Raw genomic sequence first — 24,110 nt, 5'->3', positions numbered from 1 at the left:
AAAGAAAGATCATACACATTTTATTAAAATTTATATTAATGTAAACATCATAGGAATTTAAGGATACACATTTCTGAACAGATGGACAGGAATAAACTTTGCAATTAAACTACCTTAAAAGTATTAATCATTTTATCAGCTTAATTTAAAAAAATAAAAAGAATACACAACGGATAAAGTAAAGAGATATGTTGTTACTCAAACCTAACAGAATCACTGAAGTAACTGCCACTACCCAGGTTCCCAATGTCAGTTCTTACCAGGTCATGATCTTCAACAATCACTTTTGGCATTAGGAGTCCTCTAGAGAAAAAAAAAGGGTCACACAATGAATGAAGTACAAAATACTTTTGCATAGAGCATGTGGGCTAACACATGTTGTGCAATTATGAACCACAGAGGATTAAAATGAAATACACTTTACAGAAACCATCCATAGGCACTCAAAGAAAATAAAGTCTATTAATAAAAAAATAAATCCTAAAGTCATATTAATCACCAAGACACTAATTACATAAGCAATAAACACTGTTAGCTTTTCTCATTCAGCAGAAAACCAGTGCATTTTCCAGATTCATTGCCAAACATTCAAAATATTTTTTTGGTTATTAGATGAGCAGTTCTACAGTTTCTAGCACCTGCACCGTATTTAATTTAAAAAAAAAACTGTACAAATTTTTTTATTAAAAAATCCCCCCAACTATGAGTTTTAAAGGTAGAATCCTGGGGAATGGATACTTAGAAACTTTTGATTTGCAAACCTATTAGTGTAAAGATACCATCCTTAGACTGTTTATGAGACATAATGATTGATATGAGACATACTGATTGATGCCCACAGAAAACATATTCCAAATAAAGAATGTAAAAAGACACAATATTTAAATAAGTTCAATAGTTTTGTAACTTACAATTAAAATCTGCAGTATAAGGAAACGGATGTTAATATGATTTTCGAGGTATTTTAATTCTGACATTATATATCAGGTACGTTTTTTAAAACATTGTCAAATTTTCAGTGGCTGGTATTCACTGCATACATGCTATGATGAGGATTTAAATATGTCAGGTTACTAGAGGTTATATTATTCTAGCATTCTTACCATGTCTGAGCGAATCCATAGTATTTAGTCACAGAACTAAATATTCTGTTATTCCAGAAAATTAAGGTAATTTAAAAATATGACAAATACAGTAGTTGTGGGGAAATAATGTAGAGAAGTGGAAGGAAGACATTGTCAATGCAATTCATTCCTAAAACAGAATAAATTTTCCACACAGCCATTGTTCTCCCACTCTCTCCATTTTGTCATCTTTCATCTGAATTTAAACCACACTCATAATCATCATATCCAAATAGCTGCATCTCAAGTTTAACTTACCTAGAGAGTAATCAAATTTATTGTTACAAAAGATTAATTTTCCTTCCAGAGGTCCACATAAGTATATGGAAGTTCATATAAATGTTAACAGTAAAAACAGGTTAAATGTAATGCAAAAGAGCTTCATTAAAAAAATATTTTAAAGTTTTAAATATATTTAATAATACAGTTAAGCCTGATTCAGTGTCACAAAAAGAGAATGTAAATATTTACCTGGAAAGAATTCCCGTGAAGTTGCACACATGAGACATGGAATAAGGATTGAATGTTTCCAAGACTACTCAGAAATTCTGCTGTTTCACTTACTGTGCTAACCTGATACACTTGTAAAATTCTCACTGGACAGTCCCTGCAAGAAATTTGAAATAATCTTTGAGATCTCATGACTTAGAAAGTGCATTTAATATCACTACACTGCTAAAAGATTAAATCTTATTCTGAATCTCAACATAATGTTCAACTTTTTTTTTTTCCTGGCAATTTGGGTGACAATTTTTAAAAAAAAATAGCAGAGAACAATCACCAGAGATATAAAAAACTTAGTCATTAAGTTCAAGATCTATTTAGACATTTGGGAGAAATAAAAAATGTGCTTTCATGCTTAAAGTCATATAAAAATTATCTTATTTCACATTTTGGGATCCAAATTCAAAGATGTGACATAAAAACCCTCCTCCCCCTCTCCTGGGCCACACACCAACCTGTGGAGGTAAGTACTGCTAATGGCAGCAAACAGAGCGTTAAGACACCCTTTGAGGAGCCTGGCCCTGCTCTCCATATCACTTGGGAAGTATATCACTTATAACAGCCTATCACCTCCTAATAGCCCAGTACACCTGTACCTGGGATGTGGTCCAGGGACAGCAGTAACAGACTTGCACAGCCATCAAGTTCTTGGCAACTGGAAGAAGACATAGGCTGGAGTGATAAGTATTTGACAAAGGTTAATTGTCTTGGACTCTATAAATAGCGACCCCAAGTGAGACCTCTTGAGCTCTCCTGGACTGCAGTGGGCCAGTGACCAGCATCTCCCCTAAACTGGGACCCCTTTGAGGTATCAACTCCTCAAGGTACCGTCCGGCCACCGATAGAGCCAATGGAAGGCCAGGGTGAAGTTGACCTGCTCGAGTCTCAATTGTCAGCCGTTGAGAAATGCCAGTGCATTGTGAGTAAATAATCACAATACTAAACTCAAGGAAAATTTAAACTGTGAGCTAGCTTCTTTTTCACACACTCTCTCTGCTTACCGATGTGTTTGGGTATACACAGTTATTTTCATGAGTGTGGATACTGTCATGGTCCACTTGGTGGACTTTTGACGGTTCATTTGCTATGATCTCAAAAGTGTAAAATTAAGGTGACCAACACCACAGGGGATAGCAGTGATCAAACAGTGAAACTATTGTGTTGCCCGTGAAGCGGCACATGATAGTTAGAGATGGGTGAAAGAAAGGAGAAAAGTAAAGTTTAGAGAGAGGAGGGAGAGAAGTTATAGCTACCACCGCTGATCTCACGACATCCTAATGGTCCCGGGTCCAGCTGATGCTGTGTCCTCAATCATCATGGTCCTTGGTGGGGAAGCTTCCAATTTTCGTTGTTCAAAAGTCATTTTTTATGCTTAATAACACACCTTGCTCCACCTCTGCCTCAGGAGTCTCCGCCCTTCTCAGAATTCAATTATCATATCTCCGCCTTTCTTGAGTGAGGCCATCATACAAGTGCAGGGGGGAGTGTCTGAGGTGTGGTCAGTCTTGGAGGCCGGTAACCTTCGACCAGGAGGTGTGTTTTGGTATTATAACGAAGCAAAGTTCATCTAAAGTTCATGATTTCTTCCTTGATGCTATGGTAACGGTTGCGATCCATCTTTTTGACAGAAGCTATGCGGTTATGTCTAAAGGCTCTAGCCAGGTCCAGGTACCAAAGAACAGCACAGCACTCTTTGTACCACACAGTTCTGTATTCAGGAGCCTTCACACCACATTCCACTCTTGGGATAGGCAACTGCGCTCCAAGCAGACTGCTGTCAGGTTCCTCACTGTCCATGTCTCTGATGATGATGTTGAGACAATGCTGATTTTCTGACTGACTCTTACAGGTACATATTCCACTCTGTGTTTGTACGTCTTGGGTTTGTGAATGTGCATGTATATATGTATAAGGTACCATATAGTAAGTTAGTGTGAATCTTGTAATCTTTGAATCTGTAGTTAAATCAATATTTTAATCATATTTTACTGAATTTTTAAATGTTTACATTGGTTAATAATTAAGTCCTGCTAGTCATTAATAAATCTTGATTTGCTTCTTAATCATTACCATGTTGATACTACTAAAGATCCTTTTACTGAGAATACTCAGAGACCTCGCTGTATTGGCTGAACGACAAACATCCTAGCATCACAGTTCAGGCTATCTGGAGGTAGTAACTCCCAATTAAGAAAGACACTTGAGAGGAGGAAAACCTGGGTTGCAATTCCACCTCCAGCAAGATTTATGCATTTTACATACAGAGCTGTCACCGAGATTCATGTCCTTCCTTTCTTGTGATTACACAAACCAAAAGATTCATATTCTCCCTCAACCTCTTACCTTTATGCTCACCATCTGAATGTTCTGTGTAAAGGTACTGTGTAAAGGTCTGAGTTGAGGACAATGTGCTCACCACCTGCCTTCTGCTTAAGCAGTCTGCTTCTCAGAATATACCTCCTCAGATGACAGACTAAGGACTGAGTTGCTTAATGGTGTAAAGATAGTGATACCCTATGAAATACTAAGAAGATATTTTTAGGATTCTAGGATTCTTAACTGTCACACAGCGAGGAACCTCTAGATTTATAAAGCAACTGAGAAAAGGACTTCAGGATCACAATTTTAGATTTAGATACTGAAACTAGGTAGTCCCTGTAAAAGTAAAAGCATGAAGCCCTGTTTAAAAATCAAACCTTTATGCTTTCAAGATTCAGTGAACTTCAGTCAAGTTTTGAGTTCCTAAATGATAAAATATTTGTAAATGGGACTAAGTCTCTTGTAGTTTCAAACATTTTATTCAAAATGTGTGATTTCTTTTGTTGAGGATTAGAGGTATATTCCATCCTAATTTATGAAGTTGCTATATGAACTTTTTTATATGGAGTTTTTTTGCTTTGTTTTGCTTGATGGTTGTCTTTTTTAAGAACCTTTCATGAACCCTGATCCTTCAGCATGCTTCTACTGCAGTTGAGGGTTTTTTAAAAATTGTATTTAGATTAAAAACTAAGATGGCAAATGCAAATGGAATAAATATGCTCCAGTTCTTGCAATGTCATTATGCTTAGCTATTGTGTAAAAGTAGAGTCTAAGTTTTGTGGGAAAATCCTGTCCTTACGATTAGTTTATGAATTCATATACAAGCCTTAACATAGACAACTGCTACCTACAAAGAGTAGTCCTCTGGGTTCAGGTAACAGCAAATTTCCCAAAACTTTTCTCAATTGTTTCTGTCACAAAGAACTGTAAGGTGGAACTGAGTCACATAAACTATTGTTCTGTTAATTGTAAGTGACTTAAAACTTTAGACAGAACATCAAGTGAAAGTCAACTACTGAACTTTGCTGAAGACAAACAGAAGTTTGCATGTTCCAAGCATAGTGCTCCTTCCTTACTCAAGCAGTATATATTCAGGTATAACCACTTAGTAACCAGTAGTTACTAGGTGTGTTTAGACTTTAGCTGCTTAACAGCATATTCACTCAGTAAAAACAAACCTGGAGTGACTGTGTATGTATAATTGAAGCCCACTTCACTTTTCCCTGTACTAATGATCTAACCATTGATTATTCTATTTTTTAGAACCACCTTCTCTTTAATTTCTCCATATTTACCCATTTTAAAATGTTATTAATCAGAAAGATAGGGTGGCCAGTTAGAAACCAATGTCAGGAACATTAAATAGAATTATAGGCAAATCTGCTGAATAACTTCCCAGAATGACACCTTTTTCCACACAATTGAAAGATAACTAGAGTTATTTTGTCTGCAAGGCCACTATTCAGCTAAGGCAGCAGCACAAGGTACTCATGTAATTTTCTCAGATTGGGAGAAAGAAGGACATCTAACTTTGAAAATATTTAATGTTACACCCTCAATAAGCCATGGGAAAGCTGTATGAGACAGTAAGTTTTTGATATCAGAAATGTCAGAAGGTTTTAATTATGAATAGAATTCCAAGGTTAAAGGCACTATTAACATTTATTCTTTTAGAACACGAAGGAGCCTCTACATTTTGTAACTTACAGAAGACTGACTTCTGGATATCTGGCAGAATCTATGGAATTTACATTATAATTGCAATACAAGAAGGAAATCCAAGTTTCCTCTATAGTTACAAGAGTGATGTAGCTGTCAGAGCTCTGACTGCTGACTGCCTCCTGCCTCTCCAGAGGGCCTGGCTGCTTGGGCTCAGGGCCAGTTTTGACAGTGCAGCTGAGACCTGTGAGAAGACTCAGCAGACTCCTGCCTCTCCTTTGCTCAAGAGATGCCTCTGAGCTTAAGGTCTTGCCTTTGGTCTCTTGGCTGAGCTATGTTGCCAACATGCCTGGATCCAGCCTCCCACCTCCCAGGTTCTGACCCTGATTCGGTGGACTCGAGTTCCTGATTTGGCCTCAGTTCTACCAGAGAAGCAATAAAGAGGCAGTCTGGACTCACCCTGGCTACTATCACCAGCAGTCACTGTCACCTGCTCTTTGGGTACTGTGGGACTAGAGTCACTGTCAGTGGTGTAACTGCTTTGGCCTTGCTCTCTTTCACCCCCAGCCCCATCCACCTGTCCTTACAGAGCAGTCAGCTCTTGCTGCTGCACACAGGGGCTCCATCTGTATGCGTGCTCAGCACACCTCGTTGGCAATCCCCCTGGTGAGCTGAGAATTTCCCAGCTAGTTTCTGCAAAGATGGTACAATGGACTGACTTGCAGCACAGTAACTGAACTCCTGATTAACTGAACTCCTAGCCAGCTTAAAAAAGAAAGAACTAAGTTAATACAGGAGCTGAGAGGGAGCTATGTGGAAGAATCCTGGAGATTTCCCTAGACAGGCCAGCTATGCTTACACCAACTGAAAGATGTTATCTGTTCACATGTGCCAACTGACTTCTTGCACTGGCAATCCAGGCAGTCCAGAGAACTCCCCCAAGCAGTTTGTGCTGTAGATGCAGGAACAGTTCCAGCTGCACATAGATCCATCATTTTAAGTAGTCTCTAGAAACTGTTTCTGCATCCATCTGCACCAATGGGTACACAGAACAGTCTTTGCATATAGTTAAAACAGCTTATATGTATTTTATATATAGTTTAAGATAATCAATAGGAACTGAGTACATATATGTTGGAGTAGTCCTAGGATCAGCTGGATGATAACAGTTCTGTGATTCTCATCTGATCCAGCTGAAGATGCCATCACAATGCTGGTTGCAATGGAAACTCCTGTCACCATCTGGACAGCAACTGGTCTTCCTGTTCAAAACACTGAACTTCCCCCCACAAGTGTTACTCTATTCATGATGACTAGCTGTGCAAAGTATTCTGTCAATTTATCTAGTCAGCATGTTCAAAACTGATGTATAATAGATGTCACATCTGATTTGCAGATCACGGCTTACTAGCAATCTGGAAAAGTTACCTGACACAGGTCATGTTTTCTAGATAACAGTTTTTTTGAAACTTTATAGTCTATTTCACTTTTGTGATGTGCCACCTCGCCAGCTTCCTCATCCAGTGCATTCTTTACTTGGAGTAAAATACCTTCTGCTTTGCTCACCTTTAGAAGAAGAAATTATTAAACTGAAAGCAATTGCAAAATTGCAGAAAGAGCACAAAGCAGTAAATACTGAAAATGAATCCCCTTTAATTCTACAGTGAAATAGAACTTTAACACTTGTTAGTGCAATATCCACAAAATATTTTCTTGCAGCTAGGATATGAAAACAGTATTTAGAGGTTGGATATTATTCTGCCCTTATATTGGGCTACCTGCAAAGTACCTCAAGCAGAGCTAAAAAGTTAATAAAATAAAATCCCTGAAGTAAAATGAAATATGAATCAGATTGAAAGATAATGTTCCTTAACATCTTGTTGATTCATATTGTCAGCTTCAATGCATTGATGAAATAACAGAAAATAGAGGATAATAAATTTCTTACTAAATGTCTAAGTGCACCAGTTCATCATAAAATACATAAAGCAGAGTAGAATTCCTATTTATGAAGTAATGATTAATTTTAGACAGTTTATCCAGACAGACAGGATATAGGTTTGCTTGTATCTGTATATTTTTTCTCAAGTGGAAATTTTTCAAAGAATAGTCTGTATTATTTTGTCTCCTCAAGGCAGGAGGAAAAAGGCAAAATGCTTTTTGATTTACATGAACCACAGGCAACAGATAGTAACATGCAGACATTAGAGGCTGCATAGCAATGTCTTACTGCAGTTCAGTATTGAATCAAGACTGGTCTCTGTCTCACAAATGTCTCTGGGGAAAAAAATGGAGGGTTAATCTAACTGAACAGCAACCCACTTGTAATGATTGTGTTTCAAAAAATCCAGAGATTCTTTTTTTTCCAGTACAAATGCTATTTCTCTTGCAAATTAATTATAAGTGGGAAGAGCTAGTGAAACAGTTTTATCATATCCTTACAGATCAATGCATGAGATACAGAATCTTTTAGGCCTATGGTTCAGCTCTTGCAAAAGGTACCAATGATTGAACATTATTTATCAAATTTCACCTACCTGAAATGTTATGAATCTTAATATATATATATAAAAAAATGCACCTCATAAAAAGCATTTACTACAAACAACATATCCTATGTCTTTGCTGATTTATGTAGTGCGCACCAGAACCTACATAAATGTGTATTACTTCTACATCAAAAAATGAAAGGGATATTCTTCTACCATTCATCAAATAAAAAGCATCAAAAGTGAGTTTCATGAAGTCATTCCGGAACTGTAGACCTTTTACTGGCAAAGCTCTTCCAATGTAAACCAACATCATCTTCAGGTAATTTTGCCTTCAGTGATAACAGAGGTGAACAAAACTCTCATCTTAAACAGTAATTTTGTTGGCTGTTTGTTAAATGAACTTAAATTACATGAATAAACATTATCTTCTTAAACGTCTAGAGACAAAAGCAAAAGAATTGAGGTATGTGGGACAGTGGGATTAAATGAGCCAGACTTAATAAATGGATGGATAGACAGTTACTCTTAATAATAGCTGTCATATCCAAAGCCTTTCAAGAGTAGCCATGTGTTAATTACATGTGTCATCTAATAATGCAGACAGGGACTATAATTAAAACTGTTTTTCCATTACAAGAGAATGGCTGACAAGTATGGTTGAAACATACTGGCAGGAAACAGTAATCTGCTATTAGGCACTGCCTTCTACGACTGTCCTCTTATGTGACTTGACTTATCTCATGGACAGAATCATGCCATAAGAATTGTGTAAATTGCTATAAAATGGAAAAGACAGCCATCTGCCCTAGGGAATACAGCATGGTTTTAGTGTCAGTATTCTAAAGCAAATTTTGAGATAAAAATTTCTGAAGCATGGATTTGTTGAAGTGCGGGAGTATCAAAAGTGTAATTACCAATACCAATCTGAAACTCAACATACGTATTTGCTGGGAAAAAAATTAGTCCTAACAGCATTCACATACTCATCTTCACAGTGTAACAGAAATTAACTTACATCATTTGGGCTTATGTTGTTTACTGATTCAAGCAGTAAACCATCCAGGTGGGCAATAGCTTCTGCCCAGATCAATTCACAAAATCACTAACTTCCTGACATACAGAACTTGAATGGATGGCTTCTTCTAGAAGTAACTGTAGTAAAATAAACACAATTCAGCAAAAAGACGAAGATGCAAGTCATGGCAGTGAAGAATAATTAAACTTTCATATTCCCATAAACAAAATTGCACAATGCTCCCTCATGCTTAGTATAATTTCTTCAGTCCCATCAAACTGAAGGTAAGGTTTTCTTTTATAAATTCTTTCAAGTGGAGAGCATGGCAGGCCAGATGACTATGACCTCTCTTGAAAACTGAGACATAAAGTCTTGGAGAAAACAGAAGTTAATCCACTTGATATCTTTATCTGTACCTGATACCTGTGCTACCTTTATCTGAATCTGATATCTGTACATCTTTACATGGTATCTGTACTACAAGGTACATGGACATAATAGTCTGAAGACACCAACCATCACCTTTTTTGCACAGCTGTTAAAAGAACAGATGGTTCAAAATGGCCAGTGTTTTGTAACAACTCTAACAGATGACACTAGATCTCTAGTTCAGAAAGCTCTGATGGGAAAGACATTATTTCTGTGAAAATAAGAAACTGGAGCACTAAAGCTACAAGAGAATGGAGAGGCCATGAAAATCAGTGCAATTCATACATCAGGAAGAGTTGTGAAAACAGATTCTCTCATGTTCTTCTGGGGAACACTGTTAAAGCATTTACTTGAGCTTTTTCTCACTGTTCTGCAACTCCAGAAGCTGTCATTAAATAATTCTGACACAAGTTTGGACATTCTACATTACTTGCTTACATGGCATCAAACACACAGCTTCTGAGAACACTAGAGGACATATGTGGGCCTTTCGACATTGCTGGATATGGATGTGCCAGTTGTGCCCTATAATAGAAGCAAACCATGGTGGAAGAGAGAGGTAGATAAAGTACAGTGAGAACACAAATGGGAAAAAATTTCTGTCACACTACAACTGCTTTAAATAGTAGTAAAACATTGTCTGAAGAGTACTTCAGAAAGCAGAATCCAACTGCTATTGCCACTGGGGGAAGTCCTGTTACTGATTCCAATATGATCTACATCAAAGCCGTGACATCTGTATAGTGGGCAGAATAATTCAACAATCAAAGTCATGCATCACACAACAAATTTGTTTGCGATATGTATGATAGAGACAGATCCAAAGGTAAAACAAAAAAAAAGAGGCCATCATAAATTCATACACACAGAATACGGAAAATTAATAAACAATAATTTTATCTTCCGCTACACTATTAAGATAATGAGAGCTATCTCCAGAAGTCACTGAAACAGATTGTGAAGTGGTGTTTTGTTGGTTTTGTTTTCCAGTGGAGTCAAATAAAAACATGCCATTGGAGTAGCTTTATTTTATTTTTCATATTTATCCACATTTCCAGCTTGAAGTCTTATTTGAAGCTTCATTAAAAGAAAAAAAAAAAAAATCAATGGAAAGACTCCACTGAATGGAACTAATATTTATTTTCCGAAAAATTCTTATTTTTTTTATCAACTTCATTGCCAGTTTCCATGGTTGCTGATTTCTTAAAAACTGATTCTAGACATTAATCTTCTAAAACATTCTTTTTTTAAGTAACTGATAGATGAATAAACTATTTCAAATATACACCTACCCTGTCTGGCTGGCCTTTGGTCAGAAGTATTGTCTTGTGATTTATTAAATTTTTATGCATCAGTCTGTAAAAGCTTCCCCTTTTCAACTGATTTCAAAATGAAACCTGCACATAAAACAGGAAGCTGGTATTTCTGAGTAGTTTTTAGATCATGACAGCTGAGAACATCAGCAGTATCCACTCAGGCAGCTGCCACCCTGAAAGATCTTCCTGCTTCCCCAACAGCATGAGGTACAACAGGAGAGCTTGGGTGTTGTATGTAGGTAGAAAGGGCTAGAACACACATTCATACCTCCCCGTAAAATGCCCAAAGGGACAGAAGCAACCCAGTCAAATAAACCAAGCAAAGTGCAGTCTATTGCACAGGAAGAGGCAGTAACTCTCGCTGTGCTTGGAAGGAGGATAAATTGTCACCATTGAAGTACAAGTGAACTTTGGAATACCTGACAGAGCAGAAAATGGAGTAAAGACCTGTTTAAAGTCTATCCCCAGCAGCTTTTCCCTCCCTTGAGTGAAGATTTTATTCTCTTTCATTGTTGATGAATGCTACCACTGTCTAATAGCCTCACTTCTATTTCCCTAGAGAACCAAACTTCTCAAGGAATTTTAGCAATGTTTGGCTTTACTCGTTTGAAATGGCAAAATTTCCAAAATTCAAAACCAGAATAGAAAAACTAAGGTATTTAGTATGTGTGTTGAGGATTAATTAACTGTTGATAAAACACTTTTATAGCTGGAATACTGTGTTGTTGCAGTACCAGGTAAGGAAGTTATGCAAAGTGAAACTGCTGACAATTATCACTGGTTTAATTCTTACAATTTTAATTTATGTTGGCAAAGATCCATAAAGCCCCAACAGCCTCGGCCCCGCAGCTCGGGGCAGGGACGCGGCTGCGTTCGTCTCCCCAGCGGCGACCTTTGGGGGATCCCTTCGTCCCTCCTCGCCTTCCCGGGACGGGTCAGCTTCAGCACTCCAGCCCTTTCGGTTGGCACGAACGTGCTGCTGCCCATAAACTTTGGGCGAAGCTTTAAACCGGCAGGCTGCCTCGAAAGGGTCTCCAAGAGGTGACAGGAAAAACAGCGTGTAGCCTACCCTGTAGGCTTGAATTTGCCCATGCAGGAGCCTGTACCTCGCTGGGCAACTTCCAGCAGTGTCTCGAAACAGAAGGCAGTTGAAAATTATTTTTCTAAGAGATTTTCACTGTTTCTCCTAGTTACAGTTTCAAACTTCGGTTGAAAGCATAAGCCTTTTTACAGTGGGAGAATTGAGAGCTGGCATGAACTGATCTCTTGGGAAGGAAACTTTAAAGTTCTGATCAGCAGGACTGTTGATCCTGGCCTGCTGAGGTTGTCTGTCCTTTGCCCCCTGGCTCCTTCCCTCCCTGTGACACACCATACACACAGGCAGAGAGAGTTAACGGCCTGGGGCCAGTCTGAGGTAGCAGGACCGAGTGGGCAGGGTCTTGCTGTCACATCGTCATCGGCAGCAGTTCACTCTCTTTTCTTCCTAAGTGAGGAAATCACTTAAGGTCTCCTGCCTGAATTGATTCATGTTTCATAACACTCGTAGGAATTTGGTGATCACTGAAACTTCTGCAGTCTTCAAACTTTTGGGGGGGGGGATGGATTTAAAAAAAAGAAGCTGTTCGGAAGGAAGAAGTTAACAGGCAGTATGGTTGTAGTGTTTCCATGAGAAACTCAGGAAGGTACAAAAATGAAAATTGAAATATGTTCAGTAAAATGTTTGTGTTTAGATGGACATATTTGAAACTTTGCATTAATATGAAGGTCCTGTGTGGGAAGTCTCTCTTTCAACTCCTCAAATCACCTCTCCTTTTGTTGCAGGCACTTTAAAAAAAATTCTGAATGCCTTTTTGTACTACTGAAGAGAATATTATACACAGCTTTATAATATTTAATACTCATTGCACTCAAATAATAAAAGTTGGATTATGTTGATTTCCTGCACAGAAAGTGTTTGTTACTCATTGTCCAAATTTTTTCTATTGCCAAGGGAAAAGTGGATTGTGACTTACTTTAATAAATGTACTAGGTTGGTTACAGTAGAGTAACTTTCTTTTACTGGGAATCTGTTATAGTAGATTTCTTATTTTGTTTATATGCTTAATTTTTAGGTGCTGAGAGTAGGTAACCATCCATACCAAATAACTGGAACTTTGAAAGTTTCACTGACCTAACGCTACATAATGTAATATTGTTATGTTGATGCTACATCAGCAGATAAATTGGAATACAGTTTACAAGATGCCAACTGTTGAAGACCCGAGCAGTGAACAAAACTTCATTGCACATTGGATGTCCGATAGTTTCCGTGCTGGAGTCTTATTAGATCCTAGTACTGGTTTGAAAATGAACAAAGAAAATTTGTTATCTGGACCTGAAAACATCACAGCTTTCCCTGCTGAAGTGTTGCATCTTTCAGACAGCTGTTCTGTAAGTGATGACTCCTTGTGTGAAGAGTCTGGCAGCCCTTGTACGCTTCAGCTATGTACCACTGGAACGTCTTTTCCAGCAGCAGCATGTAACATGGAAACCTCTAAAACAGACTTTGTCCAGGATGAAGTGGATGGCCAGAACAAATCTGATCACAGTGATCCACTCTTAAAAAAGCTTGAACAGGTAAAAGTCCTAGAATTCCTTGATGTACCAATTAAGGTTTGTTTTGTTCCTGCATATTTCTGTAACTGGAAGTAAACAAACTCTTTGCCACATATAGAACACAGCATGCTTAAAGATCAAGTCCTAAGTTACAGTTAGGTGCATAAAAGCATAAAAGTTGGTGTCCTCCTCATAATGTGTAGCTATCAAGAGTCTAACTTCCATTGTTTCCAGCTGGCACAGGTTCCAGTTTAAAATTAAATTGTGCTCAGTGGCAGTGTATCTGTTCTCAGAATCCTTTTACCTGGAGAGGTGCACACAGTTTTACAATATTCTGTTGTTTCTTCATTTGAAGCTGTGGAAATGGGCTGCTGGTCATTAAAGTTCACCACAGACATTCACAACATGGTGAAGTTGTGTGTTCCTGTATCTATAGCAACACCTTCTGTTAGTTCTCAAAGTAGGCATGTACACCCATATACCTGCTTTTGTTTAGATGAAGAGAGATGTTGAATGTGTTGAAGTATCTAAGACATTAGGACAAAAAGACATGCAATTACAACGCTCTGATGTTTCTAATTGTCTTTTTTCCAACACAAGCATGTTAGTTAATCCACTCTACCTGGCTATACTTCCACTTGTAACTCTTCCCAATTACTAGATATAAATTGTGTTAGCTGAAAGTGTTCAGCAGCACTTTCATAGATCTTGCTGTTAAGGATTAAGAATTTACCTCCTTGTCCACTCAGCACAAATCCTTATGTCTGTTTACTCAAGTGGAGACAGGAAGGGGGGAGGTGGAAAGAGTCTGTGTATGTCTCTCTAGAGTAGAATCCCCCAATTTACCTGGTGCTATAAAAGTTTTCTCCTGTATTTTATGTGATAGGAAAATATTTATGCACTTTTTCAGTATTGCCAGCAGTATCAAACAGTGGCTAAATGACAGATACTAGCTGGTTTAACAGTACTTTGAGAGGAATTAAGTCTCCTGTCTTAGAAAGTTACTGACAATCTAATATATTGTAAAAAAAATAATTCTGATGCTTGTAGTGGCGAATGTAGTTTTGGATGTTTGAGATTTTTTCAGTTTGTTTTTCTTAGGATATTATCAGAACAGGTAGAAGTATGATTTCTTTAATAAATTAAGTGAAGGGGTTGTGGATGAGACTTCGGTGACCTTTAGATCTTGATCATTAGCTCACAGCTTCTGCTTGCATAGCGCCTTCTGTTTTCACTGGACTTTTAAGGGACTATAAGGGAAATTCAAGGGACTTTTTTCTTAGCTGCTGGATGACAGGTGTGGTCCAATTGTTGGTCTGTGGAAGGATTTCATCAGGCCTCCTGTCCTCCCTTTGGAGGAGCTGGAACGAGCACATATGTATGTGTTGGAGATACAGAGACAGACCTGGATGCCCACCACCCATTGCTGCGGTTTGGTAGGGTGCAGAATGCCCTGCCTTTGTATGGCCCTTGAGGCTGGTCTTCAGGAAGGGCTGGGGACTCCTGCTCCACAAGAAAATGAAGTCTGGATTACTGAATTTAATCAGTATTTTAATTCTTTTTTTAAAGTAGCTTCATGAGTCTTAATATTCTCTGTTGCTCTTTTTCCCTTCCCTTGGTCCTTTATATCAGTACTGTTCACTGTAACCAAGATCTTGGAGAGAAAAAAAAAACAACCCACCCCACACTTTTTCTAATGCTTTAAATATTATGAAGTATTTCCCATTTTATTAAAAACAAAGCATAGTAGAAGTTAACATTAAAAGAGAAGAATTTGAATGTTTTTCCCATGCAGTAGAAATGAGTGTTCTGATTCCTGTTGTTTACAGATTGGTCAGTTAAAGACTAGTGGAACTCTTAATTGGGTGAACTGGAAGTAGCATGTGTATTCATAGATAGAAATTTTTTTTTTTTTTTTTTCATGCTACACTTACCTAATGGAACATCTTCAAAACAAGAAATACCCATTCCCTCGATGACACAAATCCTGTGGTACATTCTAAGTAAACCTAGCCTCTAATGCATTTGGTTTGCTTTTTTGTTTGAAAAGCTGAAGGAATTGCAACAACAGAAACAGGAACAGCTAAAGAAACAACAGATGGAGCAACTGCAAAGGCTAATGGAAGAGCAGCAGAAGCTGCTTAGCATGGTATCTGGCCAGACAACAGTTCTTGGTAAGTTGAGAAAGCAAGCATATGACGTACTTTGAGTAAAATGAAGAATTTAATCTCATTTTCCAGTTAAAATCTGGAAGTGTGTTCTGTGTTTTTCATCATAAGACTAGTTGTTTGGTCAAAGATAAATGCTGTATCACTTCAGTGCCTGGAAGTTGAGTGCTACTGTAGATGGAATAATATCCTGTTTTTATAAAATACCAGCTGTAACTTGATCAATATAAGCTATGATGGGAGCCCTTGTTTCGAAGAATGTATTTTAAATGTAAAAGACAGTGTAAAACAGTAGCTTTCCTTTCTGATTAGCTGTTTCTTTCAATACTGTCAGTGTATCCAGGTGAAGTGGTCACTCCTTGTCTGTGCTCACACAGCACAAACTTCAGGTGATTAACTTAACTAAACTAGGCAGTTGATCTGTATTTAAATACAAATACTTGTAACCTGCATCAGTTTTCCAGTCTTGTTTGTTGTGTGCAAAGGGAGGGGACAGTGCTGGGCTGCAAAAAAGCTTTTAGAGTTGAGCAGGGGTATTTTCTCCTGTTGGCAGTATTAGTCCAATGTGACTTAAGTGATTATCTATCTTTCACTTTGCCTACCTGAGAAAATGAATTTAGGGTTTAGCCTTAGGTGAGCAAAATCCAGGTTGCTTAATCATTTCTTCTTGATCAGTAAGGTTGGAGGCTAGATGATCAATCTTGCCCTTCAGTAGCATTTATTTTCCCCTGTGGAACAGTGGTGTTGTAATATGAATACAGTTATACAGCCATTTTTTTTCCTCTTAATTTCAAGGCTATACTCTAATGGCTGAAAGTCAAAAGATAAGACCTGGGCATTCAACGGCCTTAACGACTTTACACCAACTGCCATCATCTGGGTATCAGAATATCTTTGAAGACAGAGCTTATGGTCCGATTGTTTCTCTACATACACAAGACAGTAAATTTTTACAAAACAGCAAAGAATGTCCCTCATCTTTGAAGACCAGTCTTTCAGGAGTGTCTGCCTGTGAAAAACAAGGTCTGGGCTTGCCTCTGAAAATGCAGAATTGTTTGAAAAATGAGGAAGACAAATACATTACTAGTTGGTCATTTGTAGAAAGATAACTTGGTGTGTGGTGGGTTTTCTCCCCTTGTAGTTACTGGGTGTAATATTCTACTGCTTATTGTGAAAATTTTATACAAGCGTTGGTTTACTTGATTTTTTTGGTTATTTTAATGACAGCTTACAGGCCTCAGAGTGTTCCTGTTGATGTTCATGCATGTGAGTTTTGTTAAAAGCAGCATGAGACAAAAAAATCAAGTTCTGTCAGCGTGAAATGCTTGTCTGATTTAGAGAAAAAAATATAATCATTACTGCTGAAGCTTATTTATGATAAAGACTGGGAAAATAGCAAATAATGACAGATACTGGATAGCTGAATTGTTTGGGTTGAACTGTACCCATGTTTTCACATGGCAAATGGAAAATAAAAATCTATCCAGGGATGCAGAATGACTTCAGACCAGCTCTATTGTGAGAGTTAGTATCTGAACTAGAATTAGGAATCAAGATGGGTTGACAAAGTCCCACTATATGACTAAAAATTATTTGTACATCAGAAGCAATGCACTGGAGTTCTTATCTTTCCTCCTCATCTCAGTTGTACTGTTGGCACCAGCATGACTACTCTGCTGCTATGACTGAAATAGTGGTTTTGGTTTGAATCTAGCAATTTAGTAAAGTTAAACCTTATTAACCTGTAGAGGTTATCATACCTCATACCAGCTTTAAAGCTTTTAATCAGAGGGCTTGATTTAAGAGGATGTGAAAGGATAAATTGATCTTAGTTTATACATATATATGGGAAACAGAAGCTTGATAAGAGAGCTCTTCAGTACAGCAGACATCCAAATTTGTTCAGTTATTTTATCTTTAAGCCATAAATTAACAATAGCAAAGAAGATGAACAATCAGAATGGGTTATTTAAGGTCAGTGTAAAATTTTTAATGCCTAATTGTGTGCACCTTTAAAAAGAAAGCTCCAATTCAAATAAATTAATTTGGGGAAACCTTAGGACTACTTTACGTAGGAATTCAGACTACATTACCTTGAAACTCCCTTTTGGTTTTAATCTGATCTGAATGCTGCTTAAAGTATAAGCTGAAAACTGATTTGTTATTGGGGAGAAAAAAAATAATTCTATTAATTTCATAGGAAAAAAAATGTGTTGTCCAGAGCAAAAGATGGAAATATTAATGGAGAGTGAAGATCATCACATTGGTCCTTTAAGTGTGGAAAGCGCAGATCTCTCTGAAAATTCCAGCGGAGGAAAACATTTGTGGACTAATACAGAGGAAAGGTAATTCAGACCATTATTGTGCAGTTTTTGTCAAATAACACGAGTTTGTTGAATTCTGAGTCCCGATTGAAAGAGTCTGATATTCTCAATTTGTGTAGCTTTCTCAACCAAGGATTCCATTTTACTAGGTACTGTGGAGACCTAGTAAGAGAGGCTCTGGCCTGAAATTGCTTATGCCGTGAAAGAGGTGATGTTGTCTACTGGCTGAAGAGGTGTGTGCAGCCTGGGGTAATGATAGTTTAGAAACACGTTTTAGTATAGCATGGTATATAAGCGGTTACAATTACTGCTCCCAATTTGATTTATTACAACCTCCTATCCCCTGCTACATGGTGAAAGTAGTAACATGAAGTATAAGGCTGTGACACTGCAGTTTATTACCAGGAGTTAGGTTTGTTTCAATGTCTGTATATGGCTAAGAAGTTATAACACTGCCTGTGGCAGAAGCCTTCTCATGAATGGTAAAAACTTTGTTCACAGAATAAAAGTAGTAGTTGGCATCGTTTTAAAACTCTGCCTTGTTGGCTGGGTCATCACAAAACCAAGAAATGCCTGTTCCAGGCTGTGGTGGGTTGAACTCACCCAGCAACTAAGCACCCACTCAGTTGCTTGCTCATTCTGTCCCCCAGAATGGGAGAGGGTATCAGAGGGGCAAACTCAAGAAAACTTGTGGATTGAGATAAAAACAGTTTAATAAGTAAAGGAAAGAAAGGAGGATGGGGCGTGGAATTCCAAGTGATGCAAAGGCACCTTCCGCCTCCCACAAGCTGACTGATGCCCACTTGGTCTGTGAGCAACAGCTACTTTCGGAAGATAAGCCTCTGTTTTTTTACTGCTGAACACAGTTTTTTATGGTATGGCATGTCCCTTTGATCAATTCGGGTTAGCTGTTCTGGCTGTGTTCCCTCTCAGCATCTTGCCCACCCCCAGCCTACTAGCTGGGGGCAGGGAGCAGCATGAAAAACCAAAGCAAGCTTTGATGCTGTGCAAGCAGTGTTCAGTAACAGCTAAAACACTGGTGTATTACCAGCACTGTTGTAGTCACAAATCCAAAACAGCACCATATGGACTGCTGTGAAGAAAGCTCAGTCCATCCCAACCAGACCCAGTACTCCTGAGAAGGAGGAGGAGTATCAAAGGGGGAGATGATCTCAGTAGCATTACTGGATGGGAAGGTGACACTGTAGAAATTGGCAGCATGACTAAAATATGAATGAAAGTTTGGTGATCTGGGCAGAAGAAAGGGTCATTGAGAAAACCAAGGAAAGAAGAAACAGCAAAACCTGCATATAGTATCTTTTAGTTATGTATATTAACTATGGCAGGGATTTGATAAGCCATCTCTCAAAAGATAAACAGCTAGTGTTATAATGCATTTCTCAGATGACACTTAATGACCAAAGCACCTCATAATTTGTCGTCTTTTATGTAATTACACCTTGGGTCTTTGAGTAGCAGTGACGTTAAACACATACAGAAATGTAAGATTTATTTATTTATTAAATTACACTAGACCTATTAAAGCTGCGAAGAAACAGACATTTGAAGAATTTCTGGAGGAACAGATACAACTAGAAGAGCAGCGCCTGGAGCAATACCAGAAATTACAGGTTATTTATTTACTTTTAGACTTTATCGTTCTTTATATATTGTGCCAAGATGCGATAGGTGTTTTAAAAATGTACAAGGAAGATTCTAGCATCAAAAACTAACACAGTATAATATTCACATTCTTAAAAATAAAACACTAAGCCTCAAATATTTCACTTAAGATGTCTTTAGAAATCCAGTAGAAAGGTACTGTATAAATTCTGACTCATACGTGGGGTTTATTTGAAGAAATCTTCAAACTGTGTCAGGGGCTTTTTAACATCTTATGTTTTACTTTACACCCTTTCAGGAGACAAATGGATCAGCCATTCAGAAACCAGTGATCAAACGACCCTTCCTGAAAAGAGGAGAAGGCTTAACAAGATTTACTAATGCCAAATCTAAAATTTCAAAACTTGAAGAAAACACCCCAAAAATTCAACACAGGGCTTCAGATGACAGAAATGTTATTAAAGTGAACAGATCACAAATACAGAAGAAAAATATGCCTCCTGGCAAAGAACTGGTTTCTGAGAAGCCTTTTGCACCATGTAAAAAATATAACCACTCTGATAAAGCAAAACATTGTCCTAGTCAGAAGACCCCAGTACTCAGGAATCACAATGGAAAAAATACCCTGCCAGTAGAAACAAGAATGCAACCAGGAAAAAATCATGATGAACAGATGAGAGATTCTTTCCCATCAGAAATTAACACCAAAATAGAAAATAAAGAGAACATAGTAGAATTTGCTACGTCTAACACTGGCAAAATCAGACACAAATTACTTGGCCCAGAAAAGCCTCAGTTGTTTCATGAGCTTGCCAGTGCCTTTTCAAATTCTAAATGTCCTGTAGGTCCCCCTGTGAAGGATTCAGATTTGTCTTTTGAAGTTTCATTTCAGAATAAGCTGGAAAACTGGGAAAAAGAAAAAGAAAAAGAGAATGTAGAATTAGATGAATTTTTGTTTCTAGAACAAGCTGCAGATGAAATATCTTTCTCAAGTAATTCCTCATTTGTGCAAAGGATCTTAGAACAAGACCAACAAACTTTAAAAGGCCGTAGAATGTCTTCTACCCCTATCAAGGCAAAACAGCAGCAAGTAAAGGCTCTGGCTGTTGAACTTGCAAATAAGGAAAATAAAAAGGCAGACTGTATGACATGGGGAAATATAAATGACAGAGCAGTTGTGCATACAGTCTCAAATTCAGGAACAGCTTTTAGAATGAAGGATCCATTGAATAAAATGGACAGTGTAATATTTTCAGCTTCTTCCATGACAGCATCTCCTGCTTTAAAGAGTAATCAATGGATTATAAATGAAGATAAGGGTGAGTGCAATGGTGATACTACTGCAGATTCTGAGAGTGAATTTGAGACCACATTAAAGCATGAAAATGGAGATGCTAAGATGAGCCATAGAGAAAGTGATCCAGAATTTTTTGATTATGGAGGTTCTGTTACAGACATCAACACAGAAAGGCAAAATGGAGATGCTGACCTCAGCCTGTCAGGCAAAGATTGCAGTGCACTGTCAAAGCAAAAGAGTAGAAAAACTTCAGACCATCAGAGGAGTGTGTCTTGTACAAGTAGGAACAAGTTTGAGTTTGATGATGAAAGAACATGGAGTGATCTTGATGAAAATTATGTTAATAGTGATTTACCTGGAAAATATACTAAAACACCTTTAGAAATGGACTTTTCCAGTAAGAATGATACAACTGTCCCAGATAAAGCAGTAAAGAGAAAAGTTGCCTCAAAGAAGGGAGATGAAATGTCCAAAGAGTCTGCAGTGGATAGTGATTCAAATGGACCTCCTGTATCAAACCTGATGATGAAACTCTTTCCCTCACTGAAACCGAAACAGAAGAGAAGCTGCCATTTGGAGCGTGTGATCAAATCAAATGTGGAACAGGAGCCAGGTGAGAGAACTGGTATGAAATGTTGAAGACCACATAAATTACAAGTCAAAAAATTACTTCAAAAGCTTAAATTGCAACCTGACAGTACACCAAAGGGTGTAAATACAGACTTCTGCTGCAGGGAATGGCCGTTTTCTCACCTTTCATCTCCTCTCCAAGGAAAGAATCAAAGGCATGCTGAAAGTGAAGTGGTACCTCCTTTTCCACTGCAGTGTGCATTTACACCACAGTAGGGCAATGCTATGCAATGTTAGGTTAGCTTCTTCCTCTTAGAAAATATAAGGAGGTGGCAGCCCTGTCCGTATTTTCCTCCAGTAGTATCTAGAGAATTCACACATAATATGGGAAATATGGATTAATTTTTCTGCTTTACCCAAGTTGATTTTGACTATATGGTTATAGCTTGGGGAAGAACTGCCTTTAAAACTTCCTGTTGAAGCTGTGGCATTTATGTGATATTAAAAATGCAGTTGTTCAGTGAAAGCATGATGGCATAGCCTATTCTCTGTAAGGTGGTGAGATCTTTGTTTCAAACTGTGCTCCAACAAATAGTTAGGATAGGATATTGTTTAAGTTTTTACGAGAAGTTCATATGAAAGCTGCTACTTCTTACTGTTTTGTGGAACATTGATTTTCTTAGGGTTGTCTACAGATGCCTGCTAGATTTGCAGGGTAGGGTTTTTACTGAATCCCAGAGCATTTAGTTGGTGGCTGGTCATGAGTGGTGTCCCCCAGGGCTCGGTGTTGGGGCCACTCCTGTTTAACATCTTTATTGGTGATCTAGACGAGGGGATCGAGTGCACCCTCAGTCAGTTTGCAGATGACACCCAGTTGGGTGGGAGTGTTGATCTGCTCGAGGGTAGGGAGGCTCTGCAGAGAGACCTGGACAGGCTGGAGCCATGGGCTGAGCCCAACTGGGGGAGTTTCAATAAGGGCAAATGCCGGGGGCTGCCCTTGGGCCACAACAACCCCCAGCAGCGCTACAGGCTTGGGGAGGAGTGGCTGGAGAGCTGCCAGTCAGAGAGGGACCTGGGGGTGTTGATTGACAGCCAGCTGAACAGGAGCCAGCAGTGTGCCCAGGGGGCCAAGAAGGCCAATGGCATCCTGGCTTGTGTCAGCAATAGCGTGGCCAGCAGGGACAGGGAAGGGATCTGACCCCTGTACTCGGCACTGGTGAGGCCGCCCCTCGATTCCTGTGTTCAGTTTTGGGCCCCTCACTACAAAAAGGACATTGAATGACTCGAGCGTGTCCAGAGAAGGGCAACGGAGCTGGTGCAGGGTCTGGAGCACAGGTCGTACGGGGAGCGGCTGAGGGAACTGGGGGGGTTTAGTCTGGAGAAGAGGAGGCTGAGGGGAGACCTCATCGCCCTCTACAGCTACCTGGAAGGAGGGTGCAGAGAGCTGGGGATGAGCCTCTTTAACCAAGTAATAAGTGATAGGACAAGAGGGAATGGCCTCAAGTTGCACCAGGGAAGGTTTAGACTGGATATTAGGAAGCATTTCTTTCCAGAAGGGGCTGTTGGGCTTTGGAATGGGCTGCCCAGGGAGGTGGTGGAGTCCCCATCCCTGGAGGTATCTGAGTCAGGTCGACGTAGCCCTGAGGGATCTGGTGTAGTTGGGAACTGTCAGTGTTAGATTAATGGTTGGACTGGAAGATCTTCAAGGTCTTTTCCAACCCAGACAATTCTGTGATTCATTTAAGGGTGAATGAGCAACTACCTACACTGCAACATCAGTATTTAGGCTCTTCTGTTGCATGTTTGGAAACGGACTATTAAAACCCTGGGAGTGTTAAGTAGTGACTGATCAGGAAACTGGGATGGCAAAAAAGCCCATAAATCCTATTAATCAGCCTCTGCAGTAGATTTCACATTGGGGATGGGTATGAGCAAACTTTCTTGTGAATAGAGCTTGTAAAGACTTACAACCAGAAACTTTGCTGTTTGATGCTTGGGCCTTATACCTTAATTTCTCTAGCTTGATGTGAAGCCCTTCACATTCCAATTCCTAATACACATTTACATCTACAAAAATAATGGATATACTTAATATTTGAGGTACTTGAGTAAATAGTGCAGTGTTTTGTCACTTCAGTGTTATTTTAATAGTAAAATTTTTTTGCAATACTACTGCTATTTCTAAAATCTTATCACTTGATTTTTAAAAATTTTTAACTGGTGTGTGATAATTGTTTACTTCAGTCTTATGGATGCCAGATAACTTTCATCTGGCTCTTCTTTGGCAGGAACCACTGTTCCATCCCAGGTACTGAGAGAGAAACTCATAGAACTGGAAACTGAAATAGAGAGATTCAGAGCTGAAAACACAACTCTAACTAAACTCCGTGAAGAAAGAGAGCATGCCTTGGCAAGTATCAGGTAATTTTCAGTTGAAACGTTTTGGTGCATTCACTTACCTAGTATGTTCTGGACTATATCATCATGTCCAGTTACCAACAGCACAGGTAAAGAATCGGTGTGCTTCAGTTACAGTGGAGATACAGGTCAAGAAATAAACGGGTTGTTGCTCTATGTATATATTAAACTGCAATTATTGCTCACACACAAATTATAATATTAAGAACCCCTGCTAATTTAACATTACATCCTTAAAGGCTGTACTTGGGAGAATT

The 24,110-nt window shown here is 38.6% G+C and overlaps 2 protein-coding genes across 3 annotated transcripts in view; one reads left to right on the top strand and one right to left on the bottom strand.

Moving 5' to 3' along the window:
- Nucleotides 1-24,110, top strand: part of CENPJ (centromere protein J) — a 41,824-nt gene that overhangs the window by 12,014 nt on the left and 5,700 nt on the right. Inside the window, exons 2-8 of one of the 2 annotated variants that reach the window (XM_026842398.1) lie at nucleotides 12,970-13,474; nucleotides 15,504-15,627; nucleotides 16,417-16,644; nucleotides 17,822-17,966; nucleotides 19,480-19,576; nucleotides 19,867-21,479; nucleotides 23,722-23,856. In XM_026842398.1, the coding sequence (XP_026698199.1) occupies nucleotides 13,055-13,474; nucleotides 15,504-15,627; nucleotides 16,417-16,644; nucleotides 17,822-17,966; nucleotides 19,480-19,576; nucleotides 19,867-21,479; nucleotides 23,722-23,856 (2,762 nt within the window). In that variant the 5' untranslated portion in view covers nucleotides 12,970-13,054. Of the gene's footprint in view, nucleotides 1-12,969; nucleotides 13,475-15,503; nucleotides 15,628-16,416; nucleotides 16,645-17,821; nucleotides 17,967-19,479; nucleotides 19,577-19,866; nucleotides 21,491-23,721; nucleotides 23,857-24,110 lie in introns of both variants that reach the window. The other variant, XM_026842389.1, reaches the window with a different exon arrangement.
- PARP4 (poly(ADP-ribose) polymerase family member 4) lies at nucleotides 158-24,110 on the bottom strand. Its single transcript, XM_026842410.1, is given in 5 exon segments — nucleotides 158-303; nucleotides 1,596-1,619; nucleotides 1,621-1,731; nucleotides 7,035-7,109; nucleotides 24,100-24,110. Coding segments are annotated over 4 exon segments (258 nt in total). The 5' UTR covers nucleotides 7,049-7,109; nucleotides 24,100-24,110; the 3' UTR covers nucleotides 158-194.

The sequence above is a fragment of the Athene cunicularia genome, assembly GCF_003259725.1.
Source record: "Athene cunicularia isolate RWA chromosome 1 unlocalized genomic scaffold, athCun1 chr1_part1, whole genome shotgun sequence".
Taxonomy (NCBI): Eukaryota; Metazoa; Chordata; class Aves; order Strigiformes; family Strigidae; genus Athene; species Athene cunicularia.
The sequence above is the reverse complement of the archived record's forward strand: the minus strand, read 5'-3'. Positions and strand labels throughout refer to the sequence as shown.